Here is a 25,136-nt window from a genome sequence, read left to right on the forward strand (position 1 = left end):
AGAGCTGACTCACTGGGCTAATTCTGCTTCTACCTCTTATGGTTTTACAGATGTTGCCTGATCGTCAGAGTTCCTCCAACGTCTCCAGCATTTGCAGGATATCCTGCCACAGAGTTCAAATATGGCCCAAGTATGGAGTGAGAGACACTGAAACATAGAAAATAGGTGCAGGAGTAGGCCATTTGGCCCTTCGAGCCTGCACCTCCATTCAGTATGATCATGGCTGATCATCCAACTCAGGACCCTGTACCTGGTTTCTCTCCATACCTCTTGATCCCTTTAGCCATAAGGGCCATATCTAACTCACCCTTCAATATAGCCAATGAACTGGCCTCAACTGTTTTCTGTGGCAGAGAATTCCACAGATTCACCACTCTCTGTGTGAAGAAGTTTTTCCTCATCTCAGTCCTAAAAGGCTTCCCATTTATCCTTAAAATGTGACCCCTCGTTCTGGACTTTCTCAACATCGGGAACAATCTTCCTGCATCTACCCTGTCCAATCCCTTTAGAATTTTATACATTTCAATAAGATCCCCCCTCAATCTTCTAAATTCCAGTGAATATAAGCCTAGTCGATCCAGTCTTTCTTCATATGAAAGTTCAGCCATCCCAGGAATCAATCTGGTGAACCTTATTTGTACTCCCTCTATGGCAAGAATGTCTTTCCTCAGATTACCAAAACTGCACACAATACTCTAGGTGTGGTCTCACCAAGGCTGTAGAACCTCACTGCTCCTGTACTCGAATCCTCTGGCTATGAATGCCAACATACTAATCGCCTTTTTCACCTCCTGCTGTACCTGCATGCCCACTTTCGATGACTGGTGTACAATGTCTCATTGCACCTCCCCTTTTCCTAATCAGCCACCATTCAGATAATAATCTGTTTTTTTTTTAACCGATCTGAAGCAGATCAATAGTTCACAGCCTTTAATACAAATGGTGTTAATGGAAAAAGAAAACAGTAAACGACAGGCCAAACTGGATCGTTAACTAAAACTCTGAAATGGAGAACAAAGCCCAAACTGTGGTTGAAAAGAACAACTAAGAGTAAAATGAATACCACTAGTCTTCAGAGTCAGATTACTCGACAATCCAATTTCTCAGGCAAATCGGAATGCAAGCAGGTAGCGAACTGTTTCTGTATCCAAGTCTCGAAAAATATGATCACATTGAAATAATAATTAGCTGACACGTGCATATTCACGAACTCAAATGCCGTATCTGCTGCACGGCCGAATCCGTGGTTGTGATATAGCCTACCTTCTGATTCCATCTGCATTCACCTTTCCTCAAATTCTTCCCATTCTTCCATCCTTTACCTAACATATTTTAGTCCTTGTATGCCTCCTGAACTTTTTCCAGCCTTTGTCTCCAACTTTCACCCTTCTCTTCCCTCACCTTGCTCCATTTGCCTCTCATCTTTCTCCCCCTTCTCTTTCTCTTTCTTTTGTTCTCTCACTCTCTCATCCTCTCAGTATTTCTCTCTTTGGCTGCTCCCAGTTCCTTTACCAATGACTCCAAATTCCTACCCAACAAGCCCCTCCCAAACTGTTTGTTATCACACACCCTACCTCAGTGCAACAAACTTTTCAGACATTGCCTGGCATATGTTGAACTTGGCTCCATTTTGTACACTGAGGTTCAGACGTTTATCACTTATATCCATGACACTTCAAGCACACACTGTCAGTTTAAATTACAGACAATTCCTCTCCCTCCGACTCGGTTTCCAGCTCAGAGGCTCCTCGATCCGCTGAATGCCTCCAGCAGTGTATTTGTACAATGACGTGTAGTGTTTTCTTCACGATGATTCCCTATGCGAACTTGGTTCGCTGCCAGACGGTTCATAGTTCAGTGGTGACTCAGAGGAAACATGCAAATACTTTAGATTTTTTTTGAACCTCGGGATAATTTGAAAAAGAACTAATGTTTCCGGAATCAAAACTGAAAGCAGAAGAGCAGATAATAAACAAGCTAGACGATGGCGTCCGGAAAACTGATCGCGGGACTATGCCAGGAGCTAACATGTCCCCTCTGTTTTGAGTTGTTCACCGATCCGGTATCTCTAGAGTGTGACCACTGCTTCTGTGGATCCTGCATCTCTCAGGTTTGGGAGAACGTCCTGGGAGATGTCTCCTGCCCTCAGTGTCAGCAAGTATTCACCCAGCGGAATACAAGACCCTCCCGAACCTTGGGCAACGTCGCAGAGCAGCTCCGGCGTTTGAGCGTGAGGGCGAAGCAGCGGGAACTGGAACTGTTCTGCCGCGAACATGACGAGAAGCTGAAACTGTTCTGCGAAGAGGAGCTGGAGTTGATCTGTGCGGACTGCTGGAATTCTCAGCACCAGACCCACAGCGTGATCACTGTCAAGGCTGCAGCCAAGAAGTACAAGGTAAACGTACCGCAGAGGAGAATGGGAGGGGGAAATGGGGACCGAGAGGCAAGATAAGCCAATGATGAAAAAAAGTCAAGAGGTGAAGAAGCTGGTGAGAGAAACAAGACATTACATTTGCCTTCCTCACCGCAGACCAACCTGCAAATTAACCTTTAGGGAATCCTGATCAAATACACCCGTCCCTTTGAACCTCAGTTGTTCTTTGTATTTTCTCTTCATTTAGAAAGTAGTCAACCCTTCCATTTCTTCTACCAAACTGCAAGACCATACACTTCCTGAACACTGTATTCAATCTGCCATTTTTTTTGCGCATTCTCCTAATCAATGTCCTTCTGTTGCCTCTCTACTTTCTCAAAACTATCTGCCGCTACACGTCTTCACATTGTCTGTAAACTTTGCAACAAAGCCATCAATGCCATAATCCAAATCATTGACATATAACAGTGAAAGAATCAACCCCGATGCAGAATTCTGTGGCATACCACTAGTCACCAGCAACCAGCCATAAGAGGCTCCCTTTATTCCCACTATTTTCCAATTCACCACTGCTTTATTCATGCTAGATCCTCTCCTGTGATGCCATGGGTCATAACTTGTTAAGCAGCCTCATGTGAGGTACTTTGACAAAGGCCTTCTGAAAAGTCCACAACATCAGTTGAGTCTCCTTTGTCTATCGTGCTTGTTACTTCTTCAAAGAATTCTAACAGATTTTGTCAGGCAAGATTTTCCCTTGAGGAAAATCTATTTTATCATGCACCCTCAAGTACCCTGAGAGCTCATCATTAATAATCGACTCCAACACCTTCCCAACCACTGAGACCAGACGAACTGGCCTATAGTTTCCTTTCTTCTACCCCTCTCACTTCTTGAAGGGTGGAGTGACATTTGTAAATTTCCAGTCTTCCAGAACCATTCCAGAATCAAGCGATTCTTCAAAGGTTATTACTCATAACCCCAGGATCACTTCAGCCACCTCCTTCAGGATTCTTAGGTGTGCACCATCTGGTCCAGGTAACTTATCTACCTTCAGACCTCTCAGCTTCCCAAAAACCTTCTCTCTAGTTATGGTAGCTTCAAACACTTAATGACACCTGACATCTGGAACCTCCATTAAACTGCTGGTGTCTTCCACCGGGAATGCAAAGTACTTATTCAGTTCATCTACCATTTCGTTGAATCCCATTACTACCTCAGCAGCATCAATTTCCACCAGTCCAATATTCAGTCTCATCTTTCTTTTTCACTTTTTCTCTCTGAAGAAACTTTTGGTATCTATTTTAATATTATTGGTTGGCTTAGTCTTGTGATCCACCTACAACTTGTTAGTGACTTTTTAGTTATTTCCTCTTGGTTTTTAAAATCCTCTAACTGACCGCTAATTTTTGCTCTATTATTTTCCCTCTCTTTGGCTTTTATGTTGGCTTTGACTTCTCTTGGTAACTCCAGTTGTGTCATCTTTCCTGTTGAATATTCTCCCTCTTTGGGATGTATACATCCTGTGCCTTCCTAATTGTTTCCAGAACAAAGATGAACAAAGGGACCTTGGGGTTCAAATCCATACATCCCTCAAAGTCGCTGCACAGGTTGATGGGGTAGTTAAGAAGGCCCATGGGATGCTAGGCTTCATTAACAGGGGGATTGAGTTCAAGAGGAGAAAGGTCATGTTGCAACTCTACAAATCTCTGGTGAGATTGCACTTAGATTATTGTGTTCAATTCTGGTCACCTCATTATAGGAAGGATGTGAAAGCTATCGAGAGGGTGCAGAGGAGATTTAGCAGGATGTTGCCTGGTCTAGAGAACAAGTCATATGAAGTAAGGTTAGCAGAGCTGGGACTTTTCTCTTTGGAACGTAGAAGAGGGGACTTGATAGAAGTCTACAAGATTATGAGAGGCATAGTTAGGGTGGATAGTCAATACCTGTTTCACAGGGCACCAATAGCAAACACCAGAGGACATGTATACAAATTTAAGGGTGGGAAGTTTAGGGGAGATATCATGGTTAATTTTTTTTTTACACAGAGGGTTCTGAGTACCTGGAATGACTTGCCAGGGATGGTGGTGGAGGCTAAAACATTAGGGGTATTTAAGATCCTCTTGGACAGGCACATGGATGAAAGAAAAATGGAGGGTTATGGGGTGGTGTGGGTTTAGTACATTTTTAAAGATTATATGGGTCGGCACAACATGGAGGGCTGAAGGGCCTGTACTGTGCTGTAGTGTTCTATGGTTCTATGGTTAACTTCCAGATTTTGCTGCTCAGCTATCATCCCCACCAATGTTCCTTTCCCAATCAATTCTAGCCAAATGTTCTCTCATGCCTCTGTAATTCCTTTTACTCAACTGTAGTAATGATACATTTGATTTTAGCTTCACCTTCCCAAATTTCTGATTAAATTCCATCATATGAGTCCTGCCGAAGGATTTCGGCCTGAAACGTCGTCTGTACATTTTTTTATAGGTGCTGCTTGGCCTGATGAGTTCCTCCAGCATTTTGTGTGTGTTGCTCAGGTTTCCAGATTTTTTTCTTGTTTGTGATTCAATCATATTATAATCACTTTTCCCTTAAGTACTCTACTCAATTCTATTCATTGCACCTAATCCAGAATAGGGGATCCCCTAATGGAAACAACTATGAGCTGCACTAACAAGCCATCTCATAGGCATTCTACAAATTCCCTCTCCTAGAATCCATCACCAACCAGATTTTCCCAATAAAAGTACCCCATGACTATAGTAGCATTGCCTTTTTAGCATGCATTTTTTTATCTTCCTTTGTAATTTTTAGACCACATCCTTACTACTGTTTGGGGGTCTGTATACAACTCTCATCAGGGGCTTTTAATCCTTACAGATCATTAGCTCTATTCATAACCACTCAACACCTTCCAACCTTTTGTCACCTCTTTGTAATGATATCATTTCATTTTCTTTCCCCAACAGAGCAATGCCTCCCCCTATGCCTGTTTCGATACAATGTGTATCCTTGGACATTAAATCCCAGCTATCAGCCGTGATGCAGCGATGCCTACAAAATCATACCTAGTAAGATTTAATTGTGAGCAAGTTCACCTACATTATTCTGTACATTACTATCAGGAACGGGGGCCGGATGGACCCAAATGCAGGACGCAGACACTAGGGGGAGGACAGGATGGGGATGCAACGGCATTTAAGAGTTAATGCAGGCGGGGCTGGATCCAAGAGTTCAGACGAGGCGGGCGGGTAGGAGGATTCCACAGTTCAGACGAGGCGGGCGGATAGGAGGATCCGAGAGTTCAGACGAGGCGGACGGGCAGGAGGATCCGAGAGTTCAGACGAGGCGGACGGGCAGGAGGATCCGAGAGTTCAGACGAGGCGGACGGGCAGGAGGATCCAAGAGTTCAGACAAGGCGGGCGGGTAGGAGGATCCGAGAGTTCAGACAAGGCGGGCGGGCAGGAGGATCCCACAGTTCAGACGAGGCGGACGGGCAGGAGGATCCAAGAGTTCAGACAAGGCGGGCGGGTAGGAGGATCCGAGAGTTCAGACAAGGCGGGCGGGTAGGAGGATCCGAGAGTTCAGACGAGGCGGACGGGCAGGAGGATCCGAGAGTTCAGACGAGGCGGACGGGCAGGAGGATCCAAGAGTTCAGACAAGGCGGGCGGGCAGGAGGATCCCACAGTTCAGACGAGGCGGACGGGCAGGAGGATCCAAGAGTTCAGACAAGGCGGGCGGGTAGGAGGATCCGAGAGTTCAGACAAGGCGGGCGGGTAGGAGGATCCGAGAGTTCAGACGAGGCGGACGGGCAGGAGGATCCGAGAGTTCAGACGAGGCGGACGGGCAGGAGGATCCAAGAGTTCAGACAGGGCGGGCGGGCAGGAGGATCCCACAGTTCAGACGAGGCGGACGGGCAGGAGGATCCCACAGTTCAGACGAGGCGGACGGGCAGGAGGATCCCACAGTTCGTTCGGGGAGGGCAGGCAGATTCCTCACGGCAGGACGCAGGGATCCCGGGCAGGGCCGCCTCCCAGGCGGAAAGCACGGAGGCCTGGGCCAGCCGCGGGGCACAACCCGTGGGAAACGAGGGAAGGAAAGGGTAGGAGTCCTTAGGGCCGGCTGCATGATATTAACAGGCTCAAAGGGGCCGGGAGGGCAGCTGCAAGACCCGGAGTCCGGAGCACTCGGACCGGATCCTGACACTAACCCCCCCCCCCCCGCAAGGGAGCCTGCTGGCGACCAAAGCGGGGCGGGAGGGCAAGGGGACGGAACGGGGGGGGGGGTAGGGGGGAATATCCAGAGCAGAGAGGACCCCAGGGTAAAGGGGACTAGCCTCCAGTGCCTGTGTTGCTGGGTCCATGCGTGGGGTGGTCGTTCTGTCAGGAACGGGGGCCAGATGGACCCAAATGCAGGACGCAGATGGCATTTAAGGGTTAATGCAGGCGGGGCTGGATCCAAGAGTTCAGACAAGGCGGGCGGGTAAGAGGATCCCAGAGCTCAGACCAGGCAGGAGGATCCCAGAGCTCAGACCAGGCAGGGGGATCCCAGAGCTCAGACCAGGCAGGGCAGGCAGTTGGATCCCAGAGTTCAGAACAGGCGGGCGGGTAGGAGGATCCTAGAGTTCAGACCAGGCAGGAGGATCCCAGAGTTCAGACCAGGCAGGGCAGGCAGGAGGATCCCAGAGCTCAGACATGGCGGGCGGGTAGGAGGATCCCAGAGTTCAGATGAGGCAGGGCAGAAGGATCCCAGATTTCGGGGCAGGCAGTTAGATTCCTCATGGTGGGCCGCAGGGATCCCAGGCAGGACCGCCTCCCAGGTGGGATCACAGAGGCCTGGGCCAGTCGCGCACACATGGGCAGGTGTGGGGCACAATCCATGGGGAACGAGGGGAGGAAAGGGTAGGAGTCCCTAGGGCGGGCCACGTGGATCCCGGGCAGGGCTACCTCCCAGGTGGAATACACGGAGGCCTGAGCCAGTCGCGGACACCTGGGCAGGTGCAGGGCACAACCCTTAGGGAGCAATAGGTGGAAGGGGCAGAACCACCACCGGGCAGCAGCAGTCCGACCGGACCCGCCTGACGGAGACAATGGGTAGGAGGGGGCAGAACCACCACCGGGCAGCAGCAGTCCGGCCGGACTCGCCCAACGGAGGCAATGGGTAGGAAGCTGGGTCCAGGGTAAGCAGCAAAACTACAGTGATCTACCGGTTACATTAGTAAATTGGAAAATGAATGGGTTGCACTTGAATCCCAGGGGACCAATATCCTGGCGGGGAGGTTTGCTAAGATTACAGAGGAGAGTTTAAAGTAGAATTGTTGAGGGGGTGGGAACCAAACTGAAGAGACTGGGTAAGAAGAGATTAGTTCACAAATAGTGAAAGTTTGTAGATAGTATGAGAGGGAGGACAGGCAGGTAATAGGGTAGGGAAGTGCTCAGACAGAAGGCTTGAGATGTGTCCATTTTAAAACAAGGAGTGTTGTGAACAAAGCAGATGAGCTTACAGCATGGATCAGTACTTCGATATATGATGTGGTGGCCATTACAGAGAGTTGCATGGCTCAGAGACAGGATTGGTTACTTCAAGTGCCGGGTTTTAGATGTTTCAGAAAGGACAGAGAGGGAGGCAAAAAAAATGGGAGCGTCCATTGAGCAGACAGTGTCACAGCTGCAGAGAAGGCGGGAATCATGGAGGGATTGTCTACCAGTCTCTGTGGGTGGAGGTTAGGAACAGGAAGAGGTCAATAACTTTACTGAGTGTTTTTTTTTATAGGCCGTCCAATAGTAACAGGGATATCAAGGAGCAGACAGGGAAACAGATCCTGGAAAGGTGAAATAATTCAGAGTTGTCAAGATGGGAGATTATAATTTCCCAAATATCAATTGGCATCACCCTAGAGCAAGGGGTTTGGATAGGGTGGAGTTTGTTAGGTGTGTACAGGAAGGTTTCTTGACACAGTATGTAGATAAGCCTGCAAGAATCTGTACTTGATCTGGTATTGGGAAATGCACCTGGTCAGGTGTCAGATCTCCCAGTGAGAGAGCATTTTGAAGATAGTGATCATAAAAGGATGACAGGAGTGAAGGTAGGACCGATTAGAGATAAAGGTGGGAAGATATGCCTGGAGGTTGTGGAAGTGAGCAAGGTCCTCAATGAATACTTCTCTTCAGTATTCACCATTGAGAGGGAACTTGATGATGGTGAGGACATTATGAGTGAGGTTGATGTTCTAGGGCATTTTGATATTAATGGAGAGGAGGTGTTGGAGTTGTTAAAATACATTAGGATGGATAAGTCCCCGGGTCCTGATGTAATATGCCCGAGGCTGCTCCATGAGGCAAGGAAAGAGATTTCTGAGACTCTGGCTAGGATCTTTATGTCCTCGTTGTCCACGGGAATGGTACCGGGGATTGGAGGGAGGCAAATGTTGTCCCCTTGTTCAAAAAAGGTAGTTGGGATACTCCAGGTAATTATAGACCAGTGAGCCTTACGTCTGTGGTGGGAAAGCTGTTAGAAAGATTTTTAGAGATAGGATATATGGGCATTTAGAGAATCATGGTCTGATCAGGGACAGTCAACATGGCTTTTTGAAGGGCAGATTGTGCCTAACAAGTCTGATAGAGTTCTTTGAGGAGGTGACCAGACATATAGATGAGGGTAGTGCAGTGGATGTGATCTACATGGATTTTAGTAAAGCATTTGACAAGGTTCCCCATGGTAGGCTTATTCAGAAAGTCCGAAGGCAGGGAATTTTGGCCAGGTGGATTCAGAATTAGCTTGCCTGCAGAAGGCAGAGGTTCGTGGAGGAGAGAGTGCATTCAGATTGGAGGGTTGTTACTAGTGGTGTCCCACAAGCATCTGTTCTGGGACCTATAATTTTTGTGATTTTTATTAACACCCCGGATGTTGGGGTAGAAGGGTAGGTTGACAAGTTTGCAGACGACTCAAAGATTGGTGGTGGTGTAGATAGTGTAGAGGATTGTCAAAGATTGCAGAGAGACATTGATAGGATGCAGAAGTGGGCTGAGAAGTGGCAGATAGAGTTCAGCCCAGAGAAGTATGAGGTGGTACACTTTGAAAGGACAAGCTCCAAGGCAGAGTACAAAGTGAATGTCAGGATACTTGGTAGTGCGGAGGAGCAGAGGGATCTGGGGGTACATGTCCACAGATCCCTGAAAGTTGCCTCACAGGTAGATAGGGTAGTTAAGAAAGCTTAAGGGGTATTGGGTTTCATAAGTCAAGGTATAGAGTTAAGAGTCACGATGTAATGATGCAGCTCTATAAAACTCTGGTTAGGCCACACTTGGAGTACTGTGTCCAGTTCTCGTCGCCTCACTATAGGAAGGATGTGGAAGCATTGGAAAGGGTACAGAGGAGATTTTCGAGTGTGCAGCCTGGTTTAGAGAGTGTGCATTATGATCAGAGATTAAGGGAGCTAGGGCTTTACTCTTGGCGAGAAGGAGGATGAGAGGAGACATGATAGAGGTATACAAGATATTAAGAGGAATAGACAGAGTGGACAGCCAGCGCCTCTTCCCCAGGGCACCACTGCTCAATACAAGAGGACATGGCTTTAAGGTAAGGGGTGGGATGTTCAAGGGAGATATTAAAGGAAGGAATTTTACTCAGAGAGTGGTTGGTGCCTGTGTCAGTGCTGGAGGCAGATACACTAGTGAATTTGAGAGACTACTAAACAGGTATATGGAGGAATTTAAGGTGGGGCGGTTATATGAGTGGCAGGGTTTAAGGGTCGGCACAACATTGTGGGCTGAGGGGTGTGAACTGTGCTGTACTATTTTATCTTCTATAATTCTATCTCCTTTACAATAGCCTTGGAGAGAGATAGGAAGAGACAAGTTAGAAAAGTGTTTAATTGGAGTAAGGGAATTATGAGGATATCAGGCAGGAAATTAATATTCATAGAATACGTGTGGAGTTCTGTATAGGCACGTTCCAATGAGACAGGGAAGTTATGATACAGGAACCATGGTATACAAAGGCTGTAATAAATCTAGTCAAGAAGGAAAGAAAAGCTTACAAAAGTTTCAGAGAGCTAGGTAATGTTAGAGATCTAGAAGATTATAAGGCTAATAGGAAGGAGCTTAAGAAGGAAATTAGGAGAGCCAGAATGGGCTATGAGAAGGCCTTGGTGGGCAGAATTAAGGAAAACCCCAAGGCATTCTACAAGTATGTGAAGAGCAAGAGGATAAGACGTGAAAGAATTGGACCTAACAAGTTTGACAGTTGGAAAGTGTGTATGGAACAGGAGGAAATAGCAGAGGTACTTCATGAATACTTCTCTTAAGTATTCACTATGGAAAAGGATCTTGGTGATTGTAGTGATGACTTGTAGCAGACTGAAAAGCTTGAGCATGTAGATATTAAGAAAGAGGATGTACTGGAGATTTGGAAAACATCAAGTTGGATAGATCACCGGGACCAGATGAAATGTACCCCAGGCTACTGTGGGAGGCGAGGGAGGATATTGCTGAGCCTCTGGCGACATTCTTCGCATCATCAATGGGGACGGGAGAGGTTCCCGAGGATTGGAGCATTGTGGATGTTGTTTCTTTGTTCAAGAAAGGGATTAGAGATAGCCCAGGAAATTATAGACCAGTGAGTCTTACCTCAGTGGTTGGTAAGTTGATGGAGCAGATCCTGAGAGGCAGGACTTATAAACATATGGGATGTATAATATGAATAGGAGTAGTCAGCATGACTTTGTCAAGGGCAGGTCATGCCTTATGAGCCTGATTAAATTTTTTGAGGATGTGACTAAACACACTGATGAAGGAAGAGCAGTGGATGTAGTGTATATGGATTTCAGCAAGGCATTTGATAAGGTACCCCATGCAAGGCTTATTGAGAAAGAGAGGAGGTATGGGATCCAAGTGGACATTGCTTTGTGGATCCAGAACTGGCTTGCCCACAGAAGGCAAAGTGTGGTTGTAAACGGGTCATGTTCTGCATGGAGGACGATCACCAGTGGAGTGCCTCAGGCATCTGTTCTGGGACCCTTACTCTTTGTGATTTTTATAAATGATCTGGATGAGGAAGTGGAGGGATGGGTTAGTAAGTTAGCTGATGACACGTGGTTCGAGGTGCTGTGGATAGTGCGGAGGGCTGTCTGAGGTTACAGTGGGACACTGATAGGATGCAAAACTGGGCTGAGAAGTGGCTGATGAAGTTCAGCCCAGATGAGTGTGAAGTGGTTAATTTCAGTAGGTCAAATATGATGGCAGAATATAGTATTAATGGTAAGTCTCTTGGCAGTGTGGAGGATCAAAGTGATTTTGGGGTCCGAGTGCATTGGACACTCAAAGCAGCTACTCAGGTTGACTCTGTGGTTAAGAAGGCGTATGGTGTATTGCCCTTCATCTAATCGTGGAATTGAATTTAGGAGCCAAGAGGTAATGTTACAGCTATACAGGACCCTGGTCAGACCCCACTTTGAGTACTGTGCTCAATTCTGGTCACCTCACTACAGGAAGGATGTGGAAGCCATAGAAAAGGTGCAGAGGAGGTTTACAAGGATGTTTCCTGAATTGGGGAGCATGCTTTATGAGAATAGGTTGAGTAAATTCAGCCTTTTCATCTTGGAGCGACGGAGGATGAGAGGTGACGTGGAGAGGTGTACAAGATAATGAGAGGCATTAATCATGTGGATATTCAGAGGCTTTATCCCAGGGCTGAAATGATTGCCACAAGAGGACACAGGTGCTGGGGAGTAGGTACAGGGGAGATGTCAGGAGTAAATTTTTTACTCAGAGAGCGGCAAGTGCGTGGAATGGGCTGCTGGTAAAGGTGGTGGAGGCGGATTCAATAGGGTCTTTTAAGAGGCTTTAAGTAGGTACATAGAGCTTAGTAAAATAGCGGTCTATAGGTAAGCCTAGTAATCTCTAAGGTAGGGACATGTTCGGCACAACTTTGTGGGCCGAAGGGCCTGTATTGTGCTGTAGGTTTTCTATGCTTCTATGGAGCAGGCCTTCTGGACCACACTGTTAGTTGACAAATAGTTACTTTCTCCCAAGCTGTCAGGCTGATCAAAACCTCCACCCATTAACTAACCCTATGACACCTCTCAGCACCACTAACTTATCATTTCCTGTCAGAGTTACTTCATGTAGAGATATTCCTGTACCTAGCGTCACTTTACATACATGCCCTATGTAGATAAGTTAATCTTATGTATTTATTCTTTGAACAATATGTTCTTTGTGCTAATTGTGTTTTATCCTGTATCGGATCTGGAATATAATTTGTTTCATTTTCCTTTACACTGGTGTGCAGATGAATGACAGTAAGCAAGCTTCAGTCTTGAATCTTGAAACTTGAGACTAATTAAATTAGTACTTGTGCACCTAATGAAACTAAATTATGTTCATGTTCCTCCATTCTCTGCACATCCTTATCCCTATCCAAGAGTTTTTAAAAATCCTCTATCAGATTTACAACTTCTGGCAGAGCATTCCAGGCACCCACCACTCTTGAAAAATAAATCTTGCTGGCACATCTTCTTTGAATTTACCCTCTCTCATATTAAATTCATGCCCTCTTGCATTAATTCTATCAGTTTCTTGACGGGCTCAAAAGGACATCATATTGCTGTGCATTCAATACACTGGGTTATTTGGTGGCAATAACCTACAGACCAAAGGCATTTTGGAAATTTAAATGGTAAAATGTGAAAGTGGTTGAGTAGGTTCAATTGTGATATTGGAATCATAGAATCATAGAGTACACCAGCATGGGAACTGGCCCTTCAGCCCCTCTTCTCCTTGCCAAACTATTATTCCAGCTCGTCCTATTGATCTGTACTGGGAACATAGCCCTCAATAACCCTCTTGTCCATACATTTATCCAGCATCTTTTAAATGTTAAAATCAAACTCACATCCTTGATTTCCAATGGTAGCTTGTTCCACACTTTAACGTCTGAGTGAAGAAATTATCCCTCATGTTCCTCCTAGAAAGGGTTTTGAGGTCTGGGTACAAATGGATGGGCTTAGTTAGATGATCGGGTCGCCATTGGGCCTGTTTCTGTGTTGTAGTTCTCAGTGACTCAAAGTAGACATTAGAATGTGGAACTAAGCTACTCCCTTAATCTGCGACTGTTCTCCTTGTGAATGTGCTGTTGGGGAGGGCGTTTCTGGATTTAGATCCACTGACAATGAAGGATCGACAAAGTTGTTTCAAATTAGGTGGGTGTGCAACAGAGATGAGGAATCCTGAGGAATAGGACAGTGGGGAGACAGGGGAACTGAGGGAAGAGGAGGTGGATTGCAAGTTAACAAGAAGACCACAGAGAGTCCGATTTACTTTTCCACCAGGTTGAAAACACAGAGTTAAAAACTTTCCTCTTTCTGTTCACACCCTTCCTGGTTGTGTAATGCACTGGCTGGGTCTACAGCCTTACACAACCTCTGGTCTTGGCCTTCTTTCATATGCACACTGCATAATGACAATGGAATAATATGATGAAGCATTTTTACTGAATATTTATGTCCCAACACCTCTCTCCCTCACCTGAATGGGGAAAATGACTTAAATCTCCTGCCTTCCAAAATTCTTCAAGATCATCACCCCTGTTTCTTTGGGATACTCCTTTAAACCAGTGGTTCCCAACGTGGGGCATACACCCCACAGGGGGGTAATTTGATTTTTAAGGGGGGCAATTCGAGAATGAGTTATTAACAGTGAATTTTTTCTAGTAAGTCTGAGTGAGTATGAGTGTGTGTGTGAGTTAATACATTTGTGTATATACAGTATGCATACATAAAAATACTTGTGTGTATGTACATGTGTAATTGCGTATGTCCTGTATATATAGTGTATCACCATCATTACAACCATCAAATGGCTTTCCTAATTAATGAATTGACGAATGAACAAGTCCAAACGCGTAAGAAACTCGTATGAGGTCGCGCCAATGCTGCTTTTTGCAGTAGCTTTCGTTTCTTGGTGGTGTGAAGGTGTGTACATTGCGTCATCTCTTTTAAACGGTGTATCTGTCTTTGTATGCTGTAGAAACGAATCAGCATTGTTTTATTTATTTATTATTATCATTATTTTAATATCACTTAATGTTCTTTTTTTTACAATGTCTTAGTAATTTCTTCCTCAGAACTTTAACAGTCCTTTGGTTCTTTTATTTTTCTTTTTCATGAATGTCATGTTCTTTGGAAGCTTGTTTAAACCAAGTTAATGGTCTTTTAGGCTTCCTCCAGGAGAATAGGAGTTCACTTTTTGAATAATAAGAATTATATATTACCACAGGGGCATCAGGATTTTAGAGGTGATTAGGTGGGCCATGGCCAAAAAAAGGTTGGGAACCACTGCTTTAAACTCACCTCTGATCTAGTAATTGCTGCCCATTCTAATGCCTTCTTCCTTGCCTTAAGACTGGGTTTGACCTGATTACTCAGTTTTACAATTCCTTGGATGCTTATATTATTTTGCAAATCACATCTCTGCCATATCTCAGTGTTTAACCGACTATTATATAAACAAAGAGCAAATTCAGAAATCAGAGTTGCACAAGGATTTAGGATTTCAAGAGCAGAATTCCTTAAGTGGTTACCTTGCAGACTGAGTCAGTTGTAAGGTGGGCAAATGCAATATTCACATTTATTTCCTGAAGAACAGAAGATAAAGGCAAGAATGTAATGCTGAGACTTTGTGATGTGCAGGCCAGACCACATTTAGCGTATTGTGAATCACTATCTGAATAAAAAGCTTGCATTGGAGAGCATCAGAAAAGATTTATGAGAATAATTCTGGGGATAACATATGAGGAGCATTTGATAGCTCTGGGCCTGTACTTCCTTGAGTTTAGAAGAATTTGTGTGGGGGTGGGATCTAATTGCAACTCACCGAATATTGCCGAAAATCTAAAAGCCTAGATAGAGTAGACATGGGGAGGACATTTCCAATAGTGGGAGAGTCTGGGACCAAAGGGCTCAGCCTCAGAGTACAAGGACACCCCTTTAAAGCAGACATGAAGATAAACTTCTTCAGCCAGAGGGTGGTGAATGAATGCATAAGCAGACTTGATCAGCGGAATGTCTTAATTTTCCCCTGTGTCTTAATACCTTAGGAATATATGAAGTATCTATTTTAGTGCCTTTGTATAAATAGAATGTCCAATTATTCATGTATTTTGTGTTTTCAATATCTGTCCACAAATTTTTCTATTTTCTTACATCATTTGACCTTTTGTTCAAGTTCAATTTTAATTGCCATTGAACCATTCACATGAATACAGCCAAGCAAAAGAGCGTTCCTTTGTGGCCAACGTACAGAACACAGTACCAACAGTAATGCGCAGCACACATATAATTATGATACAGAAAGGAAACATACAGTGACACAATACAATAATATGAATAATAATAACATAGCCCAAGTCTTTGCCATGGCCTGTAGACTGATGGTGCATGGAAGTTGTCCTGGAGCCACATTTCTGCAATCCCTTAGCAGTTTCTCATCTCGCACAAGCATAGCTGCAGATAAATAAAATTCCCAGTGCCTTTCAGCTGCCATCAATTCCCCCACTTATTTTTAATCACATACCACTGATATTCCCAGTGTTTATTTGTCTGTTTTGAGTGCCAATGTAGTTGCCCATGTATGTCAGCCAGCCTGGTGTTTGTTCATATATATGGGGTGACCCAGTATTTGTGTGGATAGTTTGAGGTTGTGTGTGTTTTTGTACATCTATTGGGTACACCAGTACATGTAAATGTGCTTGCTAGTGTTTATCTATAATTAAAATATTGGACATCCCAATACTTATAAAAATATTTTTGGATTGCTGGTGTTTGTCTATTATATCTCCCTTAAATATTTAAAGGGTACTGTATATTAGTGATGCAAATATCCAGATATCAATTGAGCATATTTCACTGGTGGGCTATAACTGTGTTAATCCTGGTATCAAGGTAGGTTTAGTCAAAAATTAAGTGTAGCTGTACAAGATTGTATCTTTCGCTGCTGACTACTATAACAAAGACTGAATTGTTTATATTTTGACCAGTACACTGACCATGTAACAAACCATAATCATTTACACATCTTGAAAACTCCAAATGTTTCAGGGCAGACTAGAAGCTGTTTTGGATTTACTGAAAAGGAAAATGGAGAGCCTTACTCAAAGAAAAATGAAAGAGGAAGCAATGCTGGAGGAACCAAAGGTAAATCCAATTCACTTTTAATGATCTTACTGTGAATTAATTCAAAGAATTTAGCCATTAGTAGAAGGACTAGATTTACTGCCTATGTTTGGTGCTCTAACTGGTATTACTATCCATGCCGAGATCCAGGGTTATGTCCACATCCAATTATTTAATTGCTCAAGAGTTCTTGGGCAATGAACCCACCATGGTGAGATTCCTAATGTGGGCCTTTCTGAATTTTAAAATAGTCTTTAGACATAACGAAGATATATGTTGTATGAAATCAAAGAAATCCTGCCAAAAAAAAATAATCCATGGTTTTACATTCATAGCACTATTGCCTCTCATGTCGTTCCCTGAAGTGATATCACTTTCAATGTTCAAGGGTCTCCACATCAAGATCAACCCCTCCATGTGAGGCAGTGCAAGAATCCAAGATTGTGTTCTGTCCCAGAGCTTCTTAACATTAGCTTCACCAAGCTTCAGTGCATCCATCAGCATGTACTCCAGTAGCCTGGAATATGCCAAAATGAGTCACAATATGTAAGTGGGTGTTTGAAGAGTTACTGGATCTGGATTTGCAAAAGGATCCCCCTGCTCTTCTGTAGCATCACCTTAAGAGTCAGTGAGAGCCTTGAGAGCTAAGTTGCTTCACCATTCTATCGTCTGACGGTGGGATCACTGCACCAACACCACAACAATATACCAGTTAACGGAGGCAAGTCAAGCACTGCTGTGTCCATGTATTCTGAGATATCAGGAGGAAGAAATCACTGCAAATCAACAAAATGCTTGGATCTTACCAAAGAAACAAATTATATTATGAGGAAGAAAAATGTCATAGAATCATACAGCACAAACAAGCCCTTCACTCCAACTCATCCTTGCCAACCATCACCTATCTCAACTGGTCTTATTTGTCTGTGTTTGCCCCAAATCCATATAAAACCTCCTATCCATGTACCTGTCTGAATGTATTTTAAATGTTACTGGGTTCAGCTTACTTCAGATTCCGCAAAAGAGTTCATGGAAGCTCCAGCTCATCTTCTGTTGAAACTGTGGTTTCCCAGGTCATAATAACATGTGACAGAACTTCTTCAAGTTAGTCGATCTTTGCTGTTGCTTGTGCTTTTCCTCCTCATTCTCTGCAGGTGTGGGTGGAGGAAGTGACAGATGAAATTGGAGCAGAATTCGAGAGAATGCACAATTTCCTGAAAGAGCAGGAAGAGATCTTGAGACATCAAATAAAAGAGGATGAGAAAAAAATGTTGAAGAAACTGGAGGAGAGAGTGAAGGAAATCGAGGATGAAATGTCATCTACTGAGACCAAAATCTCCGAGATACAAGCACACCTAGAGATTAGTGATGACACCAATATGATGAAGGTAGCTAGTAATATGGAACTAAGTTCAGCTGATTTCAGAACTACGTCTGCTTGATTCTAATCACTATCCTTTGTCTTTCTCTGTTTAGGACATTAAAGACATTCTATGCAGGTGCGTCCATCTCATTCTCTGTTCTTGCCATGTACTTATTCTGTTGTTGTTTCCTATGTAGAAACCCACCTCCGCCCCCATAAATTTCTATGGATGTACATTTGGAGAGCATTCTGATTGGGTGCATCATCATGTGGTATGGAGGGCCCAATGTGCAGGACTGAAAGAGACTGCAAAGTGTTGACCCAGGTAGCCCCATCACAGGCACAACCCTGTCCACCACTGAGGGCATTTTCAAGAGAAGGTGCTTCAAAAATGGGAAAAAAGTATCACTAAGGATCCTCACCATCTGCAACATGCTCTCTTCTAGTGACTGCCATCAAGGAGAAGGAGCCTGATGACACATACTCAATGTTTTGTAGCAGTTTTTCCCCTCTACAGTCAAATGTCTGAGCAGGCCAGGAACCTATGAATACTACCTCACTATACCTCTTTTGGACTTTTTATTTATTCTAACGCATTAAATATTATGTCTTGCACTGTACTGCTGCCACAAAACAATATATTTCACAGCATATGTCAATCATAATAAACCTAATTCTGATTCTGGTGTTTGCACCATCTCATGTCTTTCCCAAGATGTACTGTTGACCAAGTAAGAGTAGGTGAAGAGGAGTTGAGCAGAGAAACCTTCACCGAACCCTTCCATTCTTTCAGAGTGTGGAAAGCCATGAGGAGAATAATTGAACCAGGTAAAACTGACTAGACTCTCCTATTCTCTGTTTGCTATGAGAATAAGTGTGTTATTTGTGTTAAATACTCAATCTTTCAACTGAATATTTAATCTGCCAGCCAGGACATTGAGTATAGTAGCAGAGATGCCATGTTACTACTGTCCAAGACATCCGTGAGACTGTGTTAGGAATGCAGTGTGCAGATTTGGTTGACTGGGTGAAGATGGATGTCATTAAGCTGGAAAGGATGTAGAAAATATTCAGAAGGATATTACTGGGACTGGAGTGTTTGTGTTAAAAGGTAAGACAGGATAGCCTGGAGCTGTTTTCTCTGGAGTGAAAGAGACTGAGGGATGACATTATGGATGTTTGTAAAATCATGAGGTTGTAGGTGCTCTGGATAGAGGTAGTACCCTTGTTGTTTGGCAGGTGCACCCTACCTAATAGGGTGGACAGGCATCGCTGGTCTTCATCCACCTCCAGAAGTTTTCATGTTTACATCCATGTGGCACATTGTGGTAATCCATTTCAGCTGGCAGGCTAAATGACATGAGGGCATGTTGTTAGCACGGCACCACTGTTTAAAGGACCTCTTCAACAAAGACACCGGCAAGGGCATACGAGTACCCCAAAGATCTACAATGGCCATGTGGCCAAGACCAGGGTGAGCCTCCAAGTTGGAGAACATTGGCTGTTGTCTGGTCTGGAGAGGTCCTGGTCTCACAAGCCCAAGACACATGAAAGTGCCCCTACAACAGATAGGCAGCTTGTGGGATTTGAATGGAACCAAAAAATCATAAGGGGCATAGATAAGTTAAATGGACTTATGGTAGGGATATATACAGCTCTAAAGTTAGGGTAATATAAAGAGTTTAAATGGGAAGGTAAAGATTTAAATGAGGTTCTGAGAGACATCTTTTTCAGACATAGGGTGGTGGATGTGCCATGCCTAAAAAGAATGGCATTGGTTTGGGAATGTCCATTGATGATCACAGTGATGGAAATGTCCATTGATGATCACAGTGATGGAAATGTTCATTGATGATCACAGTGATGGAAATGTCCATTGATGATCACAGTGATGGAAATGTTCATTGATGATCACAGTGATGGAAATGTTCATTGATGATCACAGTGATGGAAATGTCCACTGATGATCACAGTGATGGAAATTGAATAGTTGCCTCTTCATTTTAAACAGGCAGTCAAGCTGATTGTTCTCTTTGATCAATAAGTCACTCAGCGAATGGATGGAGGCTGATATAAGAGTATAAGCTGGTGGAGGGAGCTGGAAGTGAAAAAAAAGCTACAGATGCTGTAAAGCTGGTGGGGGTGGTAGGGGTCAGGGTTGGGGCCGGAACCAGTCTGTCGGAAAGAATGAATAGTCTTGTAGTGTCACTCAGTCATTCCTCAGAGGCCATGAAGGTAATCTGATGTCTAACCTCTTGTTTCTTTCTCTTCCTGGGGATCCAGCCATTCCTCTGCACCTGTCCCCAGTCCTTTGTGAGTGTAACATGACAGACAAATTGTGGCATGTTATTCTAAACAAGACAATGGTTAGACTACACTTGGAGTATTGTGTTTAATCCTGATTGCCCTAGTTATAGGAAGGATGGGAGTGTTTTGGAAAAGGTGCTGTAGAGGTTCACCTCAAATAGAGGTTATAAAATATAATGAGAGGTTAGACAAATTCTTCTTGCAGTTTACCTTTATGGGTGGTCAGAGTGAACAGGAAATCATGCTGCTGCTTTATGGAAGCTCATATTTTGGCTCTTACCCTTATCTCCTCCTCATCTGCCTATCGCCTGCATCTAGTGCCTCCTCCTTCCCTTTCTCCCATAGACCACTACCACTCCTATCATATTCCTTCTTCTTCAGCTGTTTCTATCTATCACCTTCACAGAAACATTTTACACAGTGTGGTAGAGTCCAGTAAAGGATTCCAAGGTTGTTGGTGGAAATAAACATACTGCAGCTGTTAGATGCATGAAAATACAGAGTATGGAAGGATTTTGGACCAAGCAGGAGCAGAAAGGATTTACTTTAAGTTGGCACTGAGTTCAGCACAGAAATCATGGGGTGAATGTAAATTGGCAACTTTGTTTATTATTGCTACATGTGCTGATGAAAAACCTGTCTGTATGCTATATATATAAATAACCTCTGCATGATAGAAGCTTGTTAGATGTTTGATGCTAAGGCCTTTTGTCATGCTGCACTGCTCCTTTCCCTATGTTAATTGGTAGAGAATCTCAATGAGCAATTGGCCTAATTTAGGTCCTTTGCCTAATAATGACTGAGGGATCATGAGACACTTTCCTTCTGTGCTTGTCCTCCTCGTCTACCCATACCAGATGGTGTTTTGTGATTGTAACATGTTCTCCTGATTTATTCCAGTCCCAGAGCATCTCACTCTGGATCCAGAGACTGCAAACAGGCAGCTCCTTCTGTCCCAGGACCTGGTTAGTGTGAAGCAAAGTGAGGAAGAGCAGGATGAGGAGGAAGACATGCTCAATCCACCGGCCCGGTTCGATGTCTACCTGTGTGTTCTGAGCTCTCAGGGATTTACGTCTGGGCGACACTTCTGGGAGGTGGATCTTGGTCACAAAGTCCAGTGGGTTATTGGTGTCTGCAGAGAGTCTGCCAACAGGAAGGGTGACATTATAACCATTCCTTCACATGGTTACTGGGTCATAGGTTTGTTTGGTGAAAATGACTACAGAGCATCTACCTGCCAGGATGCTGTCATTCCAGTTGATAGAAAACTTTGCAAGCTGGGGGTTTACTTAGACTATGAAGGGGGTCGAGTGTCCTTTTACAATGCTGACAAGATGTCCCACCTGTACACTTTCACTGACACCTTCAATGAGAAACTTTACCCCATCTTCAACCCTTGCAATAACCTGACTGGCCGAAACTATGAACCGCTAATATTGTGCAGTCATTTGACAGCACTCGGTCATCATGTACAACACTGTGCATAAAAGGAAGACAGTGAATGTTCCATCCCCTCTCTGAATCACAGTTCAACATTTAGTCCCATGATGTTCAGCAGATCAAAGTCCTATAGCAGTGAAACAGATCTTTCACCAACACAGTACGTATTCCAATTTAATCAAATCAATAATCTTGAAAAAATTGCAGGGAAAATTTACAAGTATATTTTCTGAACTTGAGAAACTCAGTGATAGGAAATGGTTGAATGGGTTAGGACTTTATTACCTGGCATGCAGGAGAATGAGAAATATCGTATAGTGGTTTACATATTTATGAGGGATATAGATAGTGAATGAGTGCAGACTCTTTCCCCTCAGTTTTATTGAGTCAAACTAGAGGTCATAGTTTTAGGGTGAAAAGGGAAATCTGAGGGAAAAAAATACTTCTATTAGAGGGAAAATTAGCGAAAATATGCTGATGCTGGAAATCCAAGCCAGGAACGCAGCAGGCCTGGCAGCATCTATGAAACAAAGTACACTTGACGTTTTGGGCTGAGAACCTTCGGCTGGAGGTTAACTGTACATTTTTACATGGATGCCGCCTGGCCTGCTAAGTTCCTCAAGCATTTTGCGTGTTGCTTCTCTCAGAGGGAGGTGTAAGTGCAGAATTGGCTGCTAGTGGAAGTGATGGATGCAGGTTTATTTGAAACATTTAAGAGAAGTTTCAGGACTCCATGACGCTATAATACCAGATTCTTCCCCCATATTCCCGTGTATTTTCCCATCTTTATACACAGTAGAAGCAATTTTCAGTGGTCAATTAAACTAATTGTGGGAATGAAACAGAAGCATTCAGAGGAAAGCCACAAATTGACAGGAAAAACCTGCAAATTCCTCGTACAGAAAGTGCTGGGGTTTGTCATTGAACCAGCATTGCAGAGGCTGGGAAGTTGTGGCTTTGCTCACTGTGCAACCATGCCCCTCTACATTATACAACATTAAAAATGGTATAGTTATTAAGTCAGACAACACAGACAAAGGGCCTCTACTCATCTGAGTATGAGAAAAATATTAAGTGTCTTATCTGTATTAATCCTATTTACCATGTATCTGGTCAGTAACCTTGAATTAATTACAGAGTATCAAGGCTCAGTGAGGTGAAGGCTTTTCCTTATCCCATGTCAATGTTTGATCTGAATATTTTCCGCAGCTCTGTCTCTGAGTGTGCGAACATCCGATTGGATCTGTCAGGCTTCAGCATAATTTCCAGAATGGACATCAGCCAGGAGGAGATAGAGAAAAGGCAGCATCTATTTTCCTTACTACAAGTAGGAAGTGGTACGTTGATAGAGGAAGGTGCCAGATGACACTTTTTGATTTTCATCATCGTACTATTAAAAAATCGGTCTCAGTATATTAGTCAAGGGCATCCACCAGAGGTTATTCACCTACTCACCTGCACAACAGTGCAAAGTATCTTGTGGTGGTTCAGTCCGAAGTCCATGGTCTAGTCCACGGACTCCGAACTCCGGGTTTTCCAGCGGTCTCTTGCTGCGGTTGGACGTAATCAGAAACACCTGAGGCTCATATTGGAACTGGGAATATAAGTGGCCCTGGAATTGAGTGTGGTTGGGGGTTGTCTTGTCAGAGGTGCATGGCACAGATGGCTGGTGGAAGGCTAGAATAGGGTATTGCCATCCTTGGGGCGGTGTTGGAGAACCATGGCTTCTGGGAGCCTTGCTGGTAGTAGTTGGAGTGGTCATTGCAGTATGGATTCAGCTGTTTCCTGGGCCAGCTGGGTGACTGTCAGCCACTCTGAGCTAGGTGGGAATCTGGTTGCTTCTGTAGCCAGCCAAGGCTGCTGGCTGAAATGGCTACTTGGAGCTACCCTGGTGCAGAAGTGGAACTGTCCGTTGTACTTTGGTGTTTGTCTCTTCCTGTCCTTGCCCCTGTGGGGTAAGTCAGGCTGTTCTGCCGTTGCCCTGCGGGGGGAATCTGTCTTGTCTTGTCCTCACCTGTGGGGTAAGTCAGGCTGTTCTGCTGTTGCCCTGCAGATGTTCCTGCCCTACCTTGGTGTAGAGTTATAGATTTGGCTTGTTGGTGGATAAATCCTGGCTCTATGTTTGTGTACTGTCTGTCTCATGTCAGTGTCCTGTCAAAGATGAGACCCGGCTTGTCGGAGGGTAAGTCCTGGCTCTATGTCTGTGTACTGCCTGCCTCATGTCAGTGTCCTGTCAAAGATGAGACCTGGCTTGTTGGAGGATAAGTCCCGGCTCCATGTTGATGTGTAGTTCCTAGTCTGCCCCTAGCTCTAGCCTCCAAGTTCCCCAAGCTCCAGGACTGCAGCCTCGACCCAAGCCTCAAGCCTCATCACGTCCTTGCCTGGGTTTGGGGGTCTGAGCCCGAGGCAAGACCCAGGTTCTGGGTTCTTGTCCAGTCTCGGGCTTGGAGTCCACCCCAGGCTCCTTGTTCCCAGTCCCTCGTTCTGGTCCTGCTTCCTTTGCCTCGGCTGCATCCCGTCCCATCCTTGGGTTCCGTTTAGTCCTGTTTGCAGGACTTCAATGTCTGTCCTGCAGTTGGGTCCTGATTCAACACCTGACTTATGACACATCTGACACCCAGGAAACACCATCTCAAAGGGATGGTGTGTTTGTTAGCAAGTAAACACCAATGCAAAAAAAGAATCACTACAGCAGCACTTACACAGCACTTCCAAGCTGATAACTTCTTTTTAAAATGTAGCCAGAATGATAAAATAACTCTGACTAATACTTGCACTGCAAGTTTACAGAAATGAATGATGCTTTGCGGACTATACATTCAGAATAGCAGCAGGAGACCACGGACGTACACTCAGTAGCCATTTTAAGTACATCCTTACGTAGCCCTTAAATTAGTCACCCATCCACTTTGGTTCAATGTGTTTTTTGTTCAGAGATGCACTTCTGCACACCACTGTTGCAATGTGTGTTTATTTGAATTGCCTTCGTCTTCCCATCAGCTTGACTATTCTCCTCTGGCTTCTGTCTTTAACAAGGCATTTTCACTGACAAAACTGCTACTCGGTGGATTGTTTTTGTTTTTACACCTTTTTTGGTAAACTATACAGAGTGTTGTGTGTGAAAATCTTTGGAGATCAGTGAGATACTCTAAACACACCAATCATTCCACAGTCAATTACTTAGATCACATTTCTTCTTCATTCGAAAGTTTATTCTGATCTGAACAGCAAATGAAGATCTTGATCATTGCCTTCATGATCTTATGCATTGAATTGCTGTCACATGATTTGACATTTGTGTTAATGGACAAATGTACAGATGTACATAATAAAGTGGCCCCTGAATATAAGCATCAACCCAGAGTGGTATTTTTGAATGGCCAATTCTTTACTATAGCTCTGATTATAATAAATACTACATCTTTGTATAGATGCGTTCTACCTTTCTCCTGATACAGAAAGCCTCAATAAAATAAATTCACTGA

The 25,136-nt window shown here is 44.2% G+C and overlaps 1 protein-coding gene across 1 annotated transcript; it reads left to right on the forward strand.

The window, feature by feature from the left end:
* Window positions 1-1,901: 1,901 nt before the first annotated feature.
* LOC132394499 (E3 ubiquitin-protein ligase TRIM39-like) lies at window positions 1,902-25,136 on the forward strand. The gene is made up of 6 exons (XM_059970737.1): window positions 1,902-2,395; window positions 16,467-16,562; window positions 17,696-17,929; window positions 18,018-18,040; window positions 18,620-18,732; window positions 21,112-25,136. The coding sequence occupies exons 1-6, from the start codon at window positions 1,985-1,987 to the stop codon at window positions 21,696-21,698; spliced, it is 1,464 nt and encodes a 487-aa protein (XP_059826720.1). The 5' UTR covers window positions 1,902-1,984; the 3' UTR covers window positions 21,699-25,136.

The sequence above is a fragment of the Hypanus sabinus genome, chromosome 5 (genome assembly GCF_030144855.1).
Source record: "Hypanus sabinus isolate sHypSab1 chromosome 5, sHypSab1.hap1, whole genome shotgun sequence".
NCBI lineage: Eukaryota > Metazoa > Chordata > Chondrichthyes > Myliobatiformes > Dasyatidae > Hypanus > Hypanus sabinus.

Coding starts and splice junctions, on each gene's coding strand:
- LOC132394499 (XM_059970737.1), top strand. CDS start 1,985: ATGGCGTCCGGAAAACTGATCGCGGGACTATGCCAGGAGCTAACATGT. Junction 17,930..18,017: donor ATGACACCAATATGATGAAG/GTAGCTAGTAAT, acceptor TTCTCTGTTTAG/GACATTAAAGACATTCTATG. Junction 18,041..18,619: donor ATTAAAGACATTCTATGCAG/GTGCGTCCATCT, acceptor GTCTTTCCCAAG/ATGTACTGTTGACCAAGTAA.